This window comes from Aotus nancymaae, unplaced genomic scaffold (assembly GCF_030222135.1).
Source record: "Aotus nancymaae isolate 86718 unplaced genomic scaffold, 86718_ANA_hifiasm-v0.15.2.pri h1tg000028l, whole genome shotgun sequence".
NCBI classification, from domain to species: Eukaryota; Metazoa; Chordata; class Mammalia; order Primates; family Aotidae; genus Aotus; species Aotus nancymaae.
In genome coordinates, this window is record NW_026988441.1 from 13,131,399 (window position 1) to 13,151,759 (window position 20,361).

The following is a 20,361-nucleotide window of genomic DNA, read 5'->3' on the forward strand; positions in this document are numbered from 1 at the left end:
TTACAGTTCGCTCTGCTACAAAGGCAGTGGGCCAAATTGGATTGAATTGCACGATTCCTTCTTTTGGTCAGCTTCTCAATTTTTTAGTTTTTATTTATTTATTTGTTTTTTTGAGACAGAGTTCCACTCTGTCACCCAGGCTGGAGTGCAATGGTGCAATCTCGGTTCTCTGTAACCTCCGACACCTGGGTTTAAGCAATTCTCTTGCCTCAGCCTCCTGAGTAGCTGGGATTACAGACAATCACCAAAACATCCAGCTAATTTTTTTTTATTTATTTTTAGTAGAGACAGGGTATCTCTATGTTGGCCAGGCTGATCTCAAACTCCTGACCTCAGGTGATCCACCCGCCTCGGCCTCCCAAAGTGCTGGGATTGCAGGCAGAAGCCGGGCTCTGCCCAATTTTCTTTTTTGAGATGGAGTCTTGGTCTGTCGCCAAGGCTGGAGTGCAGTGGCACAATCTCAGCTCATTGCAGCTTTTGCCTCCCAGGTTCAAGTGATTCTTCTGCCTCAGCCTCCTGAGTAGCTAGGATTACAGGTGCCTGCCACCACGCCCAGCTACTTCTTGTATTTTTAGTAGAGATGGGGTTTTGCCATGGTGGCCAGGCTGGTCTTGAACTCCTGACCTCAAGTGGTCTGCCCTCCTCGGCTTCCCAAAGTGCTGGGATTATAGGCATGAGGCATCGCACCCAGCCAGCCTCTCAATTTTGAACGTACACTACCACCACCTCCACAACACACAAACGTAAATGCACTTTCATAAATCAAACTGTATACATGCAAGGAAGCTCCCATACATGCAAGGACATACACAGAAGCACCCCCAGATTCAACCACAGAAACACACACGAGCACATTTGCATAAATACAAACACCCCTTTACATATGAAAATCACAGAAGCACATACATGGATGGAAGCAGGCATGGACGAATGCATGCAAGCATAAACAGACAAAGCTAAGTGAAAAAGTGCATGCTCATCCATGTTTACAAAAATACGCATACATATACCCACACAGCCACACGCTTACATGCTCCAGTGGACTTTGGCATCTCTGCCACTGTATCTCTGCCAACATCTAGAGAGTGGGTAAAGGGATAGGGATCAGGTCGCTGGGTTGCCCAAGCAGGAAGTCTGGGTTTCCTAACACCTTTTTCTAAGCTAAGCTAATGCCCCTGCACAATGATGAGAAAGGGGGCAGGGAGGCGGGGAATGGATGAAGTTTCATAACTGGGTGGAGAGGCAGGTTCAAGATAAAAGGCCCAGTTGGAGGCTGCAGTGGGGTGCAGGGCAGTCAGACCAGGACCATGGAGCTCAGCGTCTTCCTCTTCCTTGCACTCCTCACAGGCCTTTTGCTTCTCCTGGTCCGGCGTCAACCTAAGGCCCATGGCCGCCTCCCGCCAGGCCCCCGCCCTCTGCCCCTTTTGGGGAACCTTCTGCAGATGGACAGAAGAGGCCTACTCAAATCCTTTCTGAAAGTAAGACACAGATGAATGGGGTCTGAGGGTGGACTGCTTCTTGCCTCGGTACTTGGGGATCCTTCACCAGACAGAGTGAGGCAGCCTTCCAGAGTCAGGGGTGGCACGGGGATGGTTGTTGAGTATGCAGTGGGGTGACGCATGATGGGTGGTATTATTAGGAGAAAAACATCAGTCAAATTAAATTTAGTGGAGTGTATTTGAGCAAAGTGACTCAAGAATTGGACAGCACCCTAAACCAGTAAAAAGGGACCACACGGCAGTATGGGCAAGCGGTATTTACAGACAGAAAAAGAAAGTGACATGCAGCCTGATTGGCCACAGCTCACAGCTTGGATACAGCCTGAGCAGTTTGCAGCCTGTGGTGGATCGACAGCTAAGCTGCTCTGATTGACCAACACTTGTTGTTGGCTACTTGTCACAAGAATATACTCCTTTGGGTCAGGTGCGGTGGCTCACGCCTGTAATCCCAGCACTTTGGGAGGCCGAGGCGGTGGATCATCTGAGGTCAGGAGTTCAAGACCAGTCTGCTCAACATGTCAAAACCCCATCTTTACTAAAAATACAAAAATTAGCTGGGCATGGTGGCACTTGCCTGTAATCCCAGCTACCTAGGAGACTGAGGCAGGAGAATCACTTGAATCCAGGAGGCGGAGGTTGCAGTCAGCTGAGATAGGGCCACTGCACTCCAACCTGGGCAACAGAGTGAGACTCCATCTCAAAAAAAAGAAAGAAAGAAAGAAAGAAAGAAAATATACTCCCAAGTTAGGTTGCAGTTTTCACTCCATATAGAGCTTTAGGTCAAATTTAATTTAATTAAACAATTCTCCCCTTTTGGTCACCCCCAAAATTTTGAGGGTGACCAAAACCTTGGGTGTCACCATTACTTCTTTCACCATCATAATGGACCTGTTGGTCTCAGTATGGAAGTCACAATGGATAATGTCAAAGTAGTTGGGTGATTCTTTATGGTTTCTTCATGTTTTTGTTATTCTTACTGTAATGAGGCCATTGCATGTACAAAGAATAGCTGCATATGAGCATTTAAGACTCTTCTTTTTTTTGAGACAGGGTCTCACTCTGTCACTCAGGCTGGAGTGCCATGGCACAATCATGGCTCACTGCAGCCTTGACCTCCCAAGGCTCAGGTGATCCTCCTGCCTCAGCCCCCAAGTAGCTGGAACTACGGGTGCATGCCATCATGCCCAGCTAATTTTCATATTTTTTTTTGTAGAAACAGGGTTTTGCCACGTTGCCCAGACTGGTCTCAAACTCCTGGGCTCAAGCAATTCACCTGCCTTGGCCTCCCAAAGTGCTAGGATTACAGGTGTGAGCCACTGCACCCGGCCAAGACTCTTGAGAAGGTACAACACATCAGGGAGATGATTATGATGGCAATCAGGAGGGTGATACAAATAAACTGAAGACTGCACCTTACCAGGAGTCTCCATGAACCAAACTAATCAAATCAAATAATTCAAAGTTCAGGCAATGAAGACAGGTACATAGTATTAGAGTCCAACTGGTCATAGACTTTGTACAAGGTATGATGGTGATTAAGGACCAGAACTTGCTATAAAACAACCTGATTTAAAGAGGCATTCATTTTTGTAGTTGGCCTGGTGACATATGTCATAGTATCCTGGAGACCCTCTAGAAGAAACATTCAGAGTGGAAAACCTTGGGATAGCCAGGCTTGCTGTATTAGTCTGTTCTCACATTGTTGTAAAGAAATACCCAAGACTGGGTAATTTATAAAGAAAAGAGGTTTAACTGACTCACAGTTCCGCATGGCTGGGGAAGCCCCAGGAAATTTACAATCACGGTGGAAGGTGAAGGAGAAGCAAGTACCTTCTTCACGAGGTGGCAGGAGAGAGAGAGAGAGCACAGAGGGAAGAGTCTTTTACAAAACCATCAGATCCTGTGAGAACTCACTCGCTATCTTGAGACCAGCATGGGGGAAACTGCCCCCAGGATCCAATCACCTCCTACCAGGTCCTTCCCTCCACACGTGGGGATTACAATTCAAGATAATATTTGGGTGGGGACACAGAGATAAATCATGTCACTTGCCATCACCATTCAAGCGATTCTCCTGCCTCAGCCTCCCGAGTAGCTGGGATTACAGGTGCGCACCACCACGCCCAGCTAATTTTTGTATTTTTAGTAGAGACGGGGTTTCACCACGTTGGTTAGGCCGGTCTCGAACTCCACTGCACTCCAGCCTGGCTGGCAGAGCTAGACTCTGTCTCAAGAAACAAAAAGAAACAAAGAGTCCAATTCACAGAGAGAGAGAGAGAGAGAGAGAGAGAGAGAGAACAGAGAAATAGAAAGAAACAAAGGCAAAGAGAAACTAAGGCAGAGAAAATTAGAGAGACAGACAGACAAGGCTCGGGAGAAGATCTGCAGAGGAATGAGAGAAGACAGGAAGTGAGACCCAGAGACAGAGGCTGCACCAGCCCGAGGTTCCTGGCCACCCTCCCTCCAGATAGAGTGGCATTACGTAGACGCAGGTCTCAAGTGCCTATTTTCTTTTCATCGTTTTTCACATCTCACAACAGTATCATGCTATCATGTGAATCAATGGACTTAGTTTTCTCATTAAGAGGAACATGGCTGGGAATTATCTGTGTTGTCACGAGAATTTTCCAGGTGTCATTTACAACTACCTGTGGACAAGGTGAGGCGCTACCCTCATTTAGAAGCAGGGAACGGTGATGCTCAGCCCGGGGAAAGCACTTGTCCGGCGGCACGCAGACGGGAAAAGGGCAAAAAAAGAAAAGCAAGCAAGCTTCTGTGAATATTTTGTTCATTTTTTGGTGAAAAAATGAACTCTTTGGTTGAGTTGCCAGGGAGAACTGGCCAGACTCAGGGGTATGGGTGGGGGTGATATTCAAAATATTTAATCAAACATCTCTACTGTTTAGGGAACCAGCCAACCAGAGCAGACCCTGGCTGGGCCACTGGTTAACCTAAGCTTTTCCAACCTGCCTTATTTTGTTGTTGATGTTCTGATTTGTTTTGTTTTGTTTTAGGTTTTTAGCAGCCCGAAGCCATAGTTTTTTAGTTTTGTCTCTAGTGATACCCAGCAAAGAGGGATGGGGAAGGGGCTTTACTGGCCCAATCAGAAACAGAAACTAAGAACCCATGACTGTATTCTCTCTCTTGGACACCATTAACCCTTAACCCTTAGTTGCTGGGTCCTGGGAAGGAGAAAGGGCAGCGTGGGGAGGAGGTGGATGTTGGGGAGGGGCTAATTACCAATCTGCTATGTAAGTGTTTTGATAGTTGTACCACTGAGGGGTATGCTGACTAACAGCGACCCCGGGTGTGGATGTGATTGGCAGTTACGAGAGAAATACGGGGATGTCTTCACGGTATATCTGGGACGGAGGCCCGTGGTCATGCTGTGTGGAGTGGATGCCATACGGGAGGCCCTGGTGGATCAGGCTGAGGCCTTCTCTGGCCGGGGCAAAATCGCCATCGTCGACCCAATCTTCCAGGGACACGGTGAGGGCCTCAGAGGCGCTGGGAGGGGGCGGGTGGGGGGTGCATCAGGGAAGGGATGATACAGGGGGAAGAAGGACTCAGAGCCTTCTTCCAACTTCCTCTGCAACCCACACCTCCCCTACACCCCAGGCGTGGTCTTTGCCAATGGGGACCGCTGGAAGGTGCTTCGGCGATTCTCTCTGACCACCATGAGGGACTTCGGGATGGGAAAGCGGAGTGTGGAGGAGCGGATTCAGGAGGAGGCTCAGTGTCTGGTGCAGGAGCTTCGGAAATCCAAGGGTGAGTCCTTGGGGATGAATAGGAAAGAAGACAACGAGACACTGAGAGATGCAGGTGCACGGGAACAGAAAGACAGCGAGGTATACGTGGGCAGACAGACAGACAGATGAAACAGAGGGAAAGGGACAGAGAGGGAGAGAGGCAGGGGAATAGGGAGGGACGGGGGCGGGTAGGAGAGAAACACAGAGAGCCAGGGAAAGAGAGAGATGCCAAGTGCGTAGTCTCCATGAATAACTCAAAGAGGCTGGATGCGATGGGTCTCGCCTGTAATCGCAGTGCTTTGGGAAGCTCAGATGGGAGGATTGCTTGAAACTAAGAGCTGGAAAACAGCCTGGGAAACATAATGAGATCCTGTCTCTACGAAAATAGAAATGAGCCAGGTATGGTGGTGTGAGCCTGTAGTCCCAGCTACTCAGGACGCTAAGGTGGGACTACAGGATCACTTGAGCTGGGTAGTTTGAGGCTTCAGTGAGCTGTGACTGTGCCACTGCACTTCAGCCTGGACAACAGAGAAAGATCCTGTCAAAAACAAACAAAATGAAAAACAGACCAGGCGTGGTGTCTCACGCCTGTAATCCTAGCACTTTGGGAGGCCAAGGTGGGCAGATTAGGAGGTCAGGAGTTCGAGACCACACCTGACCAGCATTGTGAAACCCTGTCTCTACTAAAAATACAAAACTCAGCTGGGCATGGTGGCACGTGCCTGTAATTCCAGCTACTCAGGAGGCTGAGACAACAGAATTGCTTGAACCTGGGAAATGGAGGTTGCAGTGAGCTGAGATGGCACCACTACACTCCAGCCTGGATGGCAGAGTGAGACTCCATCTCAAAAAAGAAAAAGAGAGTGAGAGAAAGAGAGAGAAATACACACACACACACATCCCCACACACAGAGAGAGGGAGGGGGAGGGAGAGAGAAAGAGAAAGAGGGAGAAACCAGAGAGAAAGAAAGAAAGGCAAAGAGAAATTGAGGGGCAGAAAATTAGAGAGACAGACAGACAAGGCTCAGGAAAAGGTCTGCAGAGGAATGAGAGAAGACAGGCAAGTGAGACCCAGAGACAGAGGCTGCTCCAGGCTGATGTTTTGGGCACTCACAGACCACCCTCCCTCCAGCCAGGGCCAGGGCTGAGCCTGGTGTACACAGGTATCAATTAACAATCGCGGAACAATTCCTGGAAGACTGGAGAACCCTAGATGTGGAGAGAAGAGACAAAGAGAGAAGAATAGCTAGGGGTAGAAAAAGGTTTTTTATTTGTTTTAAATTACAGACGGGGTCTCTATTGCCCAGGCTGGCATGCAGCAGCACCATCACAGCTCACTGCAGCCTCAAACTCCTGGGCCCAAGTGATCCTCCCATTTCAGCCTCCTGGACGCCTTCAGCTGGGACTACAGGCATGTGACACCATGTCTGGCTACAGTTTAAATTTTTTTGTAGAGACAGGGTCTCCTTATGTTGCTAACGCCGGTCTTGAATTCCTGATCCTTTTGCCTCAAGCTCCCAATGTGCTGAGATTAGAGGCATGAGCCACTGTGCCCATTAGGGGCTTTTTTTTTTTTTTTTGTCTGAGATGGAGTTTCACTCAGTTGCCCAGTTGCCCAGGCTGGAGTGCAGTGGCGCCATCTTGGCTCACTGCCATCTCCGCCTCCTGGGTTCAAGCAACTCTCCTGCCTCAGCCTCCCAAGTAGCTGGGATTACAGGCTCCCACCACCACGCCTGCCTAATTTTTTGTATTTTTAGTAGAGACGGGGTTTCACCATGTTGGCCAGGCTGGTCTCAAACTCCTGACCTCGGGTAATCCACCCACCTTGGCCTCCCAAAGTGCTGGGATTACAGGTGTGAGCCACTGTGCCTGGCAGGGCTTTTTAATTTGTACAAGCAATTGATTGAACACCTACTCTACCCAGCCCCTACCCCTGCGACTTAACTGTATTCGCTCATAGAGTCAGAGGTGGGGCCTGAGAAGAGGTGCAGAGTGAGAACCAGCTGCATGGACTCTACAGCTGAGTTGCCTGGGTCTAAATCCTGGCCTCAGCAATGAGTAGCTGTGCAACCTCGGCCAAATTACTCAACCTCTCTGTCTGCCTATCTATAAAACGGAGCTAATAATCAAATTGCAGCTGCTTCACAATGTTGTAGTGAGTTCAGTGAAATTCTAAGTGCTGGTACGTAATGCATGCTTGTGAGTCTTAGCTGTTACGGTTATTCCCATGTTTATCATTACTGAGTGATGGCAGACAGTCACACGGAGACAGGTGACGGCCAGATGTTCCCCAGGCCCTTCAGTCTGTGTCCTTGACCCGCTGCTGCTTCCTAGGAGCCCTTGTGGACCCCATCTTCTTCTTCCATTCCATCACCGCCAACATCATCTGCTCCATCGTCTTTGGAAAACGCTTTGACTACCAAGACAAAGAGTTCCTGAAACTGCTGCACTTGTTCTACGAGTCTTTTTCACTTGTCAGCTCTTTGTTCAGCCAGGTCAGAGAGAGGGAGAGGGAGGGTGGGGCGAGGTGAACATCCAGGGCACGCGATAAAAGGATGACCTGTCTTGGGGGCCCAGAAATGCAGCTTATAGCTGGAAGAAAGGCAGAGGCCACGTGGAGAGACAGGGACATGGAGACCTGGAGGGAGGGGAGATGGTGAGACAGGGATAGAGACACTGACGGAGGAAATGGGGCGTGAGAGGGAGGCAGACATGGAGTCAGAGACAGAGAGAAGGAAGTTGAGCAAAAACAAGACAAAGAAGGGCAGAGATAAAGGGATCCTGAGAGACAGAGCTGATGAGAATGAGTGTGAAAGACAGAGGGAGAGAGAGAGAAGGCATCAGTCATTGGGTTTGGTCTCTACTCTGCTCCTGGATGTTGTTTTGTTTTGTTTGAGACGGAGTCTCACTCTCTCATCCAGGTTGGAGTGCAGCAGTGCCATCTCGGCTCACTGCAACCTCCGCCTCCTGGGTTCAAGCGATTCACCTGCCTCAGCCTCCTCAGTAGCTGGGACTGCATGCATGTGCCACCACACCCGCTCAGCTAATTTTTGTATTTTTAGTAGAGAGGGCGTGTGGCCATGTTGGCCAGGCTGGTCTTGAACTCCTAACCTCAAGTGATCTGCCCGCCTCAGCCTCCCAAAGTGCTGGAATTACAGGCGTGAGCCTCTGTGCCCAGCCTGCTCCTGGTTCTTCTGTATCCTTGCTTCTCTGTCTTTGGTAAAGCTCCTCGCCTGAAGAAATTCGAGGACACATGACAACAAGGGACAACATTTCTTCGTTTTCTCCCCTTTCCCCTTCTCCCTCTTTTTTCTTTTTTAAACATTCTCTAGATTATAAAGGTAATCTTCTGCTCTTTTAAAACAAAGTAATAAAATTTCTCCTCATGAATTAACCTGGAAATGTGCCTGTTACATACTGAATTTAAGAATCTCGGCCGGGCGCGGTGGCTCACACCTGTAATCCCAGCACTTTGGGAGGCTGAGGCGGGTGGATCACCTGAGGTCAGGAGTTCAAGACCAGCCTGGCCAACATGGTGAAACCCCATCTCTATTAAAAAAAAAAACAAAACAACAACAACAACTCAAGCTGCAGAACAATATGCATAGCTGTAGTTCTTTTTTTTTTTTTTTTTTTGAGACAGTATCTTGCTCTGTCATGCAGGCTGGAGTGCAGTGGCGTGATCTCGGCTCAGTGCAACCGCCTCCCAGGTTCAAGCAATTCTTGTGCCTCAGCCTCCCAAGTAGCTGGGACTACAGGCATATGCCACCACACCCAGCTAATTTTTTTGTATTTTTAGTAGAGATGGGGTTTCACCATGTCGGCCAGGCTGGTCAACATAGCCACAGTTCTTAAGCAGGGGTGTATGTGGGATTGCCACAGATACGAATTTTCAGGACCCTACTTTCCGGATGATCTGATCTGGAAAGTCTGGGATAGGGCCCAAGGTGAGTACTTGTAACAAAACTGACCAATAATTCTAATGTTCTCCTCCCACTGAGAACCACAGAGAAAAGTCTGGAAGGAGACCCACCAGACAGTTAACAATGGTTATCTCTAGAGGGAGAGATTAAGAAGAAATTTTACATCTCACTATATATGTTTGCATTTTTGCAATTATTTGCAATAAATTATGCATTTCATTCTCCATCAAAGTAAAAGAGAGATGCTGCAAAATACATAGTCCTAAAGTGTCAGCAGGCTCATCCTGTGTAAGAATCATTTTGTCAATGTCTGACACAGCAAGGGGGATGAGGAGAGGAGGGAAGAGGGAGAGAGACGTATGAGAAAGACAAACGGACTGAGGTAGACAGAGAGTGGCACAGAAAGAGAGAGGGACAGAGACAGAGAAAGGAGAGGGGCAGGGAGGTGGGAGGCCACAAGACAGAAGGATGAGGGAGGAAGCTGCAAAGAGGTACATGTGAGAATAACAGATCAGAGGAGACACAGAGTCGGTGAATGAGGGGGTCAGACAGAGGGGAGCAGGGAAGGGGGGCTCCTACAGAGATACTGGGGTCCAGGAGGGGCCCTCTCCCTGTGACCTGCTAGCTCAGCCCCAGGCAAACCTCACCGCCCCTTCTTTCTTGCAGCTGTTTGAGCTCTTCTCTGATTTCTTGAAATACCTTCCTGGGGCGCACAGGCAAATCCATAAAAACCTGCAGGAAATCAGTGCTTTCATTGGCCACAGTGTGGAGAAGCACCGTGAAGCCCTGGACCCCAGCTCCCCCCAGGACCTCATCGACACCTACCTGCTCCACATGGAAAAGGTGGGGTCTGGGAGAGGGAAAAGGGAGGGGAGAAAAGCGGAGGGAGGGCAAGATGGAGAGGTGAGAAGACGGAGAGGAAAGGGGTAGAGAGGGGAAGAGGGAGAGGGAAGAAGAAAGACTAGGGAGGGGCGAATAGGGAAAGGGAGGAGAGGAGACACAGAAGGAAAGAAAGAGAAGGTGCCAGAAAAGAGAAAGTAGGGAGGAGAAACTAAGGTGGAGAGAGAAGGAAGGGGGAGAGAGAGAGAGAAGACTCACAGAGGCAGAAAGGGACAGGGAGCCAAAAAGAGAGAAACACGTCAAAGAGATGTGGACAGAGCTAGAAACAGAGCCGGGCAGAGTCCAGAGAGGCTGAGCGAGACGAGATAGAGGCACGCGGCTGGACGTGTACAGGACGGAAAAAAGCAAACTGGGCCAGACAGTGTCAGAGACCTTTAGGCAGATGGAAGGCAGCCAGGGGGACTGGCGTGTGCACAGCAAGGCTACAGCCTCCCTTGACCCTCCCCTTCCCTCCCTACTGTTGACGCAGGAGAAATCCAACCCACACAGTGAATTCAACCACCAGAATCTCATCCTCAACACACTCTCGCTCTTCTTTGCCGGCACCGAGACCACCAGTACCACTCTCCGCTACGGCTTCCTGCTCATGCTCAAATACCCTCATGTCGCAGGTGGGCCAGGAACAGCCAGTCAAGGGCATCTTCTGACCCCATTCTGAGCTGTAGTAATGGAGCTATGGGTACCACCTGGATGAGAGAGAGGATGCTGGCTTCCTATTCCGGGAGCACTGCAGGCTTTGGACTAGCTCGGAACCAAGCCAGTTCTGTTGGTGGATGCATGGATGCATGAAGAATCTGTCCATGCGTTCTCCCACTGATTTCTTCTATCACTTAAGGAATTTTTGTTCTAAGATTTTTTTAATTGTACGAATTTAGGAGGTACATATGCAGTTTTGTTACATGCATAGGTTTCATGGTGGTCAAGTTAGGGCTGTTAGGATATTTATCACCTGTATAACCTACATTGTACCCATTAAGTAATTTCTCATCATCCGCCCCACCTTCTGCTCCTTCACTCTTCTGAGTCTCCACTCGCTATCATTCCTCTCTCTACGTTCACGTGTACACATTTTGTAGCACTCGCATATGAATGAGAACATGCGATATTTGACTTTCTGTGCCATCACTTAAAAATTAATTCATTCATCCGCATATCTTTTCATCGATTCATTCTTTAATTCATTAATTCACCTGTATACTCACTGATTCTCTCATTTATAATTCATCCAAGGGCGTATACTGTCATTCATTTATTCTGATTACTTGATCCACAAGTTGATCCTTTGAAACAGTGACAAATAGATGGACTATCTGTCATTGATTCATTGACTCATTCGTGCATTCGTCCATCCTTCTATGAACTAGATTTCACCCTTATCCTTCCATCAGTCAGTCTTTCAATTCCCCCTTAATCCATCCATGCATTTCTTCATTTATTACAATAATTCACTCATTTATTCAACTCTGATTTATCATTCAATCCAGCCATTCGTTTATTCCTTTATTTACTCATACTTCATGAATTTATTTATTCACCTGTTCTTCCATAAATCTAGCCATTCATGTGATTATTCATTAATTGGGTTCATTGATTTCCTTGTCTATGAACCATTCATTAGTGATTAATCAATCCATCTATTAACTGATAGGTAAATATATACATCCATTTATCGGTTTGTTCATTTATTCATCAGTCTTTCCACCCATGAATTGATCTATTGATTGATTGATGTATTTATTTATCTATCCAGTTGTTCATGGATTCATTTATTATTCTATTACACTTATATTCCTGAGGACCATGTATAGTGCCTCACCTAAAATATACACACAGTAAATATTTATTCATTTTCTACTCATCTTAGGGAGTTTTGAGAGGTTTGGAGTTCTCAATCTGAAATTCCATGTAAAATTGTGATGTGTGTGCATGTGTGTGTGCATGCATGTGTGTGTGCATGCGTGTGTGTGTACCTGTGCATGTGTGAAATGGATCCATAATATTCATTAGATTTCAAGCCATGAGAATTCTCGTTGCTGCTTCTCTCCTCCCTTCACCCCATGCTGATTACTTTGAGGCGTATCAAGGATCTAACCCTTTACTATATAGGTTTTTCATTGGTCAATAGAAAGTAGTGTCCCTGCTGTAATGTCTCTCTTTTTTTCAAAATTTTTCTTTCTTTCCTTTTTTTTTTTTTTAAAGACAGAGTCTTGCTCTGTCACCCAGACTGAAGTGCAGTGGCACAATCTTGGCTCATGGCAACCTCCGCGTCCTGGGTTCAAGCGATTCTCCTGCCTGAGCCTCCGGAGTAGCTAGGACTACAGGCATGCTCCACCACACCTGGCTGCATTTTTGTATTTTTAGTAGAGTTGGGGTTTCACCATGTTAACCAGGCTGGCCTCAAACTCCTGACTTCAAGCAATCTGCTCTCCTCGGCCTCCCAAAGTGCTTGGATTACAGGCATGAGCCACCACGCCTGGCATGAAATATCTCTTTAAAATGGGGTTCATTTGTCTTCTTTTCTGCACAGAGAGAGTCTACAAGGAGATTGAACAGGTGATTGGCCCACATCGCCCTCCAGCATTAGATGACCGAGCCAAAATGCCGTACACAGACGCAGTCATCCATGAGATTCAGAGAATTGCCGACCTTCTCCCCATAAGTTTGCCCCACATGGCCACCCAACACACAAGCTTCCGAGGGTACACCATCCCCAAGGTAAGACTGGCTGGACCCCCTCATCTCTCCTGTGTCGGCATTCTGGATCCTGTTAATCCCCAAACTCGACCTTTTGTTGATTTCTCAATTGAGTTCCTTTGTTTCTGTTTTTTTTTCTTTTTTCTTTTTGTGGTGTGTGTGTGTGGAGGGTGGGCAGAGAATGGGAATATCTTTTGATCTTGTGACCCTCCCTCAGGGCACGGAAGTATTTCCCATCCTGAGCACTGCTCTCCATGACCCACACTACTTTGAAAAACCAGACACCTTCAATCCTGACCGCTTTCTGGATGCCAATGGGGCACTGAAGAAGAATGAATCTTTTATCCCCTTCTCCTTAGGTAAGTGGGACCCACAGTTTCTTTCCCAGACACCAGAGGGCAGGCCCTATCCTCAACTTGAGAAAAATAATGATCGTTCTTTATTTATTGAGCACTTAATATATTCCAATTGCTTCACCTGCCTCATCCCATTCCATCTTCACTACAACCCTGGAAAGGGGCTTAAGAAAGGAGATTACATTTCCAAAGGCACATCTTGGCAAGCAGGACCTTGGGCAAGTATTTTAACATCGGTAAACCTCAGTGAATTCACTTTCTACCGAGAACCAGCTCGGTCGGGAGACCCCCACCCAGGCGGGCTGAAGGTATTGAGAGGCAGACACCCAGATAGCACAGCAGAGTGGATCTATCTGGGGACCGACAGACTGAGAGCCTGCGGGGCTGACAGTTCTCCAGGCTGAAGGCGCCGAGCAGAGATTCATCCACGCATTTATTTGCTCTTTGACAGGTGATTCTTATTAATACACAGGTGTTCTACGTATACACATAACTAAGGAATATACCAGGTAGGCAGCTGTTATCCACCAACCACTAATTACAAACTAAAAGTAACTTCCATAAGGGAGCCATGGGGCAGGGTAAACTTAATGTTCCTCAACAATTTTCTTTTTTTAAAAAAAATTGTTGAGTACTCCCCTAAGCCCAGTGCTCTACTGGGGGCTGAAGATAACACATCAAACAAGTCACACAGAGACACGGTTCCTGCTTCAGGAAATTTACAGTCTAGCAGGGAAGATGGGCATTCATCAAAAAAATAATACAATGATCATCTCAGGAAATCAACGAATGCCTGCAACATGCTTAGAACTGCCCAACACAAACAGCATGCTCACAAGGGCAATTACTATTATTACACATAATTGTGATAAGTGCTCTAAAGGGAGCTTGGGAGCACAAAAGAGGAAATACTAGCTAATCTTGTGGTGGCTCAGTAAGAAAAAGCTTCCCAGAGGAACTAGCTTCCAAGCTGAGATGTTCATGGGTGAGTGTCAATCAACCACCGCAAGGAGTGTTCCAGGCAAAGGAAACAGTAAGGGCAAAGGGCAAAGGTGGAAACGGGATGGTACAGTTGAGAAACCACGGGACGTCCAGTGAGCCTTGGGTATAGATTATAGAAGGAAATAAGATAAAGGGCTCAGCTGGGCAGAACCTTGAAGGCTGCAGGAGGAGTTTGGATTTATGCTCTAGCACTGGGAAGGTGGAGAAGGTCTTGACATGCTTTGACTTGTCCCAGTTACCGTTCTCCAGAAAAACTTTCAACAAATTAAACTTAGCTGAGTTTATTTGAGCAAAGAAACGATTCATTAATTGGACAGCACGGTGAGCCTGTAAAGGTTCAGAGAGCTCCACCAGCAACGTGGTCAGGCAGTATTTATCCACAGACAAAGGAACTGACATACTGAAACAACCTGATTGGTTACAGCTCTGTGTTTGCCTTATCTGAGCATGTCTGGGCAGCTCACAGCCTGTGATTGGCTGAAGCATGGCTGCTCTGATTGGCCAGGGTTACTTGCCACAAGAATATGCTCTCAAGTTACATTGCAGTTTGTTTACACATTGAGTTAGGTTCCAGTTTGTTATGTAGGGAGGCCTCTTTAGGACAAATTTAATTTAGCATGCACCTTCCATGAAAGGCCCCAGAAACAAACCCCCAGACTTGAGTTTCATTAGTGACTTCAGTGATCCTGGGTCCTGGCCCAGCCCCTGGTTTTGTGCTGTACAGTAGCCTCATTCCCCATTTTCTTGTTCTTTTCTTTCTTTTTTTTGTTTTTGAGGTGGAGTCTTGCTTTGTCACCCAGGCTGCCAGGCTGGAGTGCAGTGGCGTGATCTCAGCTCACTGCAACCTCTGCCTCCCTGGCTCAAGCAATTCTCCTGCCTCAGCCTCCCAATTAACTGGGATTACAGGTGCCTGCCACCACACCCAGCTAACTTTTGTATTTTTAGTAGAGACAGGGTTTCACCATCTTGGCCAGGCTGGTCTTGAACTCCTGACCTCATGATCCACCTGCCTTGGCCTCCCAAAGTGCTGGGATTACAGGCGTGAGCCGCCACGCCCAGCCCCATTTTATCTTCAGTGAGAGTTGGGAACACATGGGGTGGCGACTTGAGCGTCAATGTCTTCTCTCAATTTTGCTATCCTAAGCTTTAAGAGAGGCAGAGATGTAGGGAAATAAGGACGGGGACAGATAAATAACAAAGATAATGAGACTGAGAAACCGAGTTAGGGACAAAGAGGGGGCACACTGAGAGACAGAGATGGGGAGATAGTGGCAGAAAGAGAGAAGTGGGTGAACCTGAGACAATATGGGGAGAGGAGGAGAGAGAGACACACACACAGAGACACATAAGGAGAAGCGGGGGAACAAGAGAGAGAGGAGGACAAGGAAAGAGGAGGGGAGAAAGAACGAGAGAAACAGAGTAAGATAGGAAAAAGAGAGAGTGACATAAGGAGAAAGGAACAAAGAATGAATAAGGCAAATAAGGTGTCTTTAGAGGGAGATGAAAAGAAAGAAGGAGCCAGAGAGACTGGGGAGGAATCAGATTCAAACAGAGATAGGAAGTTAAGCAAGATGGAAGAAAGCCAAAAAAAGGAGAAGAAAAGAAGAGAAACTGTCTGACAGGTGTAGACAGAGACAGACAGGGGAAGGGTTGCCAGGGGCAGAAAGAAAGGTATAATCCAAGCCAAAAGGGTACTGCAGCCAAAGAAATTCCAGAAGGTGTCCAAACAGACAGCCCCAGAGATGGGGAGGGCATGACGGGAGGGAGATAAGCATCAGGCCGTTCTGGAAAAAGTTAGGTCACACAAATAGTAGCAGAAGAACCAGCCCAGAGTTTCTAAGCTCATGTCACCCACCTTCTGGATGTGCCAAAGGGATGTGGACCCTTTTCCAGACACCTTCACGTAGACACACTTGTCCAACAACTTGACAGGTGTAGGGAATGCCTGAAAACTCACCCTTGACAGGGCCCTTCCAAGGTTTGCATATTCAGAAACACTGATTTGCATACTAAGAAACACTGAAGTAAGGGAAAGACTCCCTTTGTCTCTGTCTCAGGTTTTTCCAGCTCCCTTTGTTCTCATTTTACTCCGAGTGTGTGGTTCAGAACCTACCGGGGGTTCCTTGCACCTCTGAGAATCAGTGGAAGCCATAGACTCTCCCCTCTCATTGCGTTGGTCCCATTCACAGTTTACATACAATTTGGTTTTGTTTTCACCCCTGAGATCTTGAAGCCTGTGGATCTCAGGCTGAGACCAGAAGACAGGCGAGAGAGACACACACAGACACGTGGCCAGAAACATACCCCACACATACTCCCAGAAACAAACACAAGGCGATAACAGAACCTTAAGGCTCCTTAGTACAAGCCAAGTGCTATTCTAAGAATTCTTACAGATCTCTCCTTTAATCTCACCAGAGCCTTTTGAGAGAGGCACCATTCTCCCCGTATGAGAAGTGAAGAACCCCAAAAATGTCATAAATATGCTCACACACACATAGAGGGACACACACACACACAACCAGAAATGGGCCATTATACTCTGTTGGGGGGGGCATCACCAAACCCTTTGGAACATTAACAGAAGCTACAAACCCTCTACTAGAAAAATGAACATGGTGCCAGGCGTGGTGGCTCACGCCTGTAATCCCAGCACTTTGAGAGGCCAAGGCAAGTGGATCACCTGAGGTTAGGAGTTCAAGACCAGCCTGGTCAACATGGTGAACCCCATCTCTACTAAAAATACAAGAAATTAGCCAGGTGTGGTGGCAGGCTCCTGTAATCCCAGCTACTTAGGAAGCTGAGGCAGGAGAATTGTTTGAATCCCCCAGGAGGTGGAAGTTGCAGTGAGCCAAGATTGTGCCATTGTGCTCCAGCCTGGGTTACAGAGAGAGACTGTCTCACAAAAGACAGAGAGAGAGAGAGACAGAGAGAGAGAGAGACAGAGAGAAATGAACATGGTACATCCACTCAAAGGTCTGCACCCGGTTTCAGAGCAGCCTCTGAAAGTCCACCTGAATTGTAGGTTAAAGTCCAGTCTTTCATGCAGATCTGTTGCAATGGACATAGGTTCTCTGTGCTTAGAGACATGGTAGGGCAAAAAATGTGCACCTGCATTGTGCCCACACTGGTGACCTTCTGTGCCCACAGGGAAGCGCATTTGTCTTGGTGAAGGCATCGCCCGCACCGAGTTGTTCCTCTTCTTCACCACCATCCTCCAGAACTTCTCCGTGGCCAGCCCCGTGGCTCCTGAAGACATCGACCTGACACCCCAGGAGATCGGTGTGGGCAAGATACCCCCAACGTACCAGATCCGCTTCCTGCCCCGCTGAAGGGGCTAAGGGGGTCAAGAGATTCCAGGGTCATCCTGTGTCCCCACCTCTGTAGACAATGACAATTCCCCCAAAACTTCTGACACCCCCCCGCAACTTCCTGTTTCTGAGAGACCTGTTGCAAGCCAGCTTCCTTCCCCTCCATGGCACCAGTTGTCTGAGGTCACATTGCCAGTGAGTAGAGGAGTGAGACTATTGAAAATTATAATATACAAAATTATATATATATACATATATATATATATTTTTTTGAGATGGAGTCTCCATCTATGGCCCAGGCTGGAGTGCAGTGGTACAATCTCGGCTCACTGCAACCACCGCCCCCTGGGTTCAAGCAATTCTCCTGCCTCAGCCTCCCAAGAAGCTGGGATCACAGGCATCCACCACCACACCTGGATAAACTTCGTATTTTAAGGTCGTCTTGAACTCCTGACCTCAGGTGATCCTCCTAGTTCCAAATGCTTTCATTATCTCCCCGACAAGACCCAAACCTCTCAAGCTGTCACTCCCCATTCCTCATTCTCCCTTTCATCTCAGCCCCAGCCAGTCTGGTTTCTGTCCCTATGGACTCATTGATTCTGAATATTTCCTTTAAACAGAAACAAAGCCTTGCTCTGTCTCCCAGGCTGCAGTGGAGTGGCGCGATTTTGGTTCACTGCAACCTTCGCCTTCCAGGTTCAAGCAATTCTCCTGCCTCAGCCTCCCAAGTAGCTGGGATTACAGGCATGTGACACCATGCCTGGTTAATTTTCTTGTATTTTTAGTAGAGACATGTTGGCCAGGCTAGTCTTGAGCTCCTGGGCTCAGGTGATCCACCTGCTTCAGCCTCCCAAAGTGCTGGGATTAGAGGCGTGATATGTGATCTTCTGTGCCTGGTTGCTTTCCCATGGAACGCTAGTTTTGAGGTTCGTGTCTGTTGTAGACCACAGTCACACACTGCCTAGTCCTCCCTCATCCTCATTCTCAGCTGCCTCTTCCTACTACTTCCCTCTATCAAAAAGCCTCCTTGGCCCAGGTTCCCTGAGCCGTGGGATTCTGCACTGGTGCTTTGGATTCCCTGATATGTCCCTTCAAATCCCCTGATAATGAAATAAACACCTCTAAAGCCTGACCTCCCCACGTAAAGAGGTGATCTGTGCCATTTTGTGTGTGATCCTTTTATTGTCAGGTCCCTGGGGATTTTTCTGGAAGGAATATTGGTGAAAACGCCTCCCTCACCTCAATGTCAACTCTGTTAAGGGCCAAACCATTGCCTTGCAACAAAATACCAGCAACCTGAATACAGCAGCACATTGAAAAGTTAATTCGCCGGGCGCGGTGGCTCACGCCTGTAATCCCAGCACTTTGGGAGGCCGAGGCGGGTGGATCACGAGGTCAAGAGATCAAGACTATCCTGGTCAACATGGTGAAACCTCGTCTCTACTAAAAATACAAAAAATTAGCTGGGCATGGTGGCGCATGCCTGTAATCCCAGCTACTCAGGAGGCTGAGGCAGGAGAATTGCCTGAACCCAGAAGGTGGAGGTTGCGGTGAGCCGAGATCGCGCCATTGCACTCCACCCTGGGTAATAAGAGCGAAACTCCGTCAAAAAAAAAAAAAAAAAGAAAGAAAGAAAAGTTAATTCATCATGGTCAAGTAGGCTTTATTCCTGGAACAGGGATTGGTTCCACATATGCAAATCAATAGTGTGATTTGCATAAACAGAATTAAAAAACAGAAACAGAATCAAAAAAACAAAACCATATAATCATCTCAATGATCATAAACAGTATTAAGAAACAAAATCATATGATCATCTCAATGGATGCAGAAAAGCTTTTGATAGGATCTAACATCCCTTTATCAGAAAAACTCTCAACAAACTAGGAATCAAATAATCATACCTTAAAATGATAAGAGCCATTATAACTCAATCAAGACAGTTGCAGGTGAGAAAGAAAGAAAAAAAATAAGAGCCATATATAACAAACCCACAATCAACATCATACTCAATGAGTAAGAGCTGGAAGCACTGCCCCCTTGAGAACTGGAACAAGACAGAGATGCTGTATTAGGCCATTTCTCATTGCTATAAATACTGGGTAATTTATAAAAAAGATAAGTTTAATTTGCTCACAGTTCTATAGGCTACACAGGAAGCATGATGCTGGCATCTGCTCAGATTCTGGGGAGACCTCAGGAAACTCATAATCATGGTGGGAGGTGAAGGGGGAGCAGGCGCATCAGAGGACCAGAGCAGAAGCAAGAGAGGGAGGGGTGAGATGCCACACATTTTTAAACAACCACATCTCATGAAACTCACTCACTATCATGAGAATACCACTAAGGAGATGGTTATTAAACCATTTATGAGAAATACACTCCCACAATTCAGTCACCTCCCACCAGGCCCCACCTCCAACACTGGGGATTACAACTCAACATGAGATTTGAGTGGGGACACATACCCAAACTATATCAGATACCTACTTTCACCACTTTTACTCAACACAGTACTGGAAATCCTAACTGGAGCAATCAGGGAAGAGAAATATATAAAAGGCATCCAAATAGGAAATAAAGTCAAATTATCTCTCTTCACAGATGATATGAGTCTACACCTAGGAAATGCTACAGACTCTGCCAAAAGACTCCTAAACTTGATAAACAACATCAGTAAAGTTTCAGGATATAAAAATCAATGTACAAATGGCATACAAAAAATGCCTAGATCTCAAATATACAATGTTACTGGTGTATAGAAATGCTATGATTTCCTATATATCATTTTACATTGGTATGTAGAAAGTCATAGCATTTTTTTTAAGGAAATAAAGGCAACAGCTGGAAGAAAATCACAGCATTTCTATACACCAGTAACATTCAAGCTGAGAGCCAAATCAAGAATGCAATCTCCTTCATAATGG

General features: G+C 47.1%; 1 protein-coding gene across 1 annotated transcript; it reads left to right on the forward strand.

Annotated features, from left to right (window-relative positions):
* Positions 1-1,201: 1,201 nt before the first annotated feature.
* CYP2B6 (cytochrome P450 family 2 subfamily B member 6) lies at positions 1,202-18,566 on the forward strand. The gene is made up of 9 exons (XM_012461458.3): positions 1,202-1,478; positions 4,826-4,988; positions 5,118-5,267; positions 7,583-7,743; positions 9,838-10,014; positions 10,541-10,682; positions 12,599-12,786; positions 12,983-13,124; positions 17,274-18,566. The coding sequence occupies exons 1-9, from the start codon at positions 1,308-1,310 to the stop codon at positions 17,453-17,455; spliced, it is 1,476 nt and encodes a 491-aa protein (XP_012316881.2). The 5' UTR covers positions 1,202-1,307; the 3' UTR covers positions 17,456-18,566.
* Positions 18,567-20,361: the final 1,795 nt, after the last annotated feature.

Excerpts from the sequence above, each read along its gene's own strand:
- CYP2B6 (XM_012461458.3), top strand. The coding sequence starts at position 1,308 with ATGGAGCTCAGCGTCTTCCTCTTCCTTGCACTCCTCACAGGCCTTTTG. Across the intron at positions 1,479-4,825 it reads TACTCAAATCCTTTCTGAAA|TTACGAGAGAAATACGGGGA; the intron begins GTAAGACACAGA and ends TGTGATTGGCAG. Across the intron at positions 13,125-17,273 it reads TTTTATCCCCTTCTCCTTAG|GGAAGCGCATTTGTCTTGGT; the intron begins GTAAGTGGGACC and ends CTGTGCCCACAG.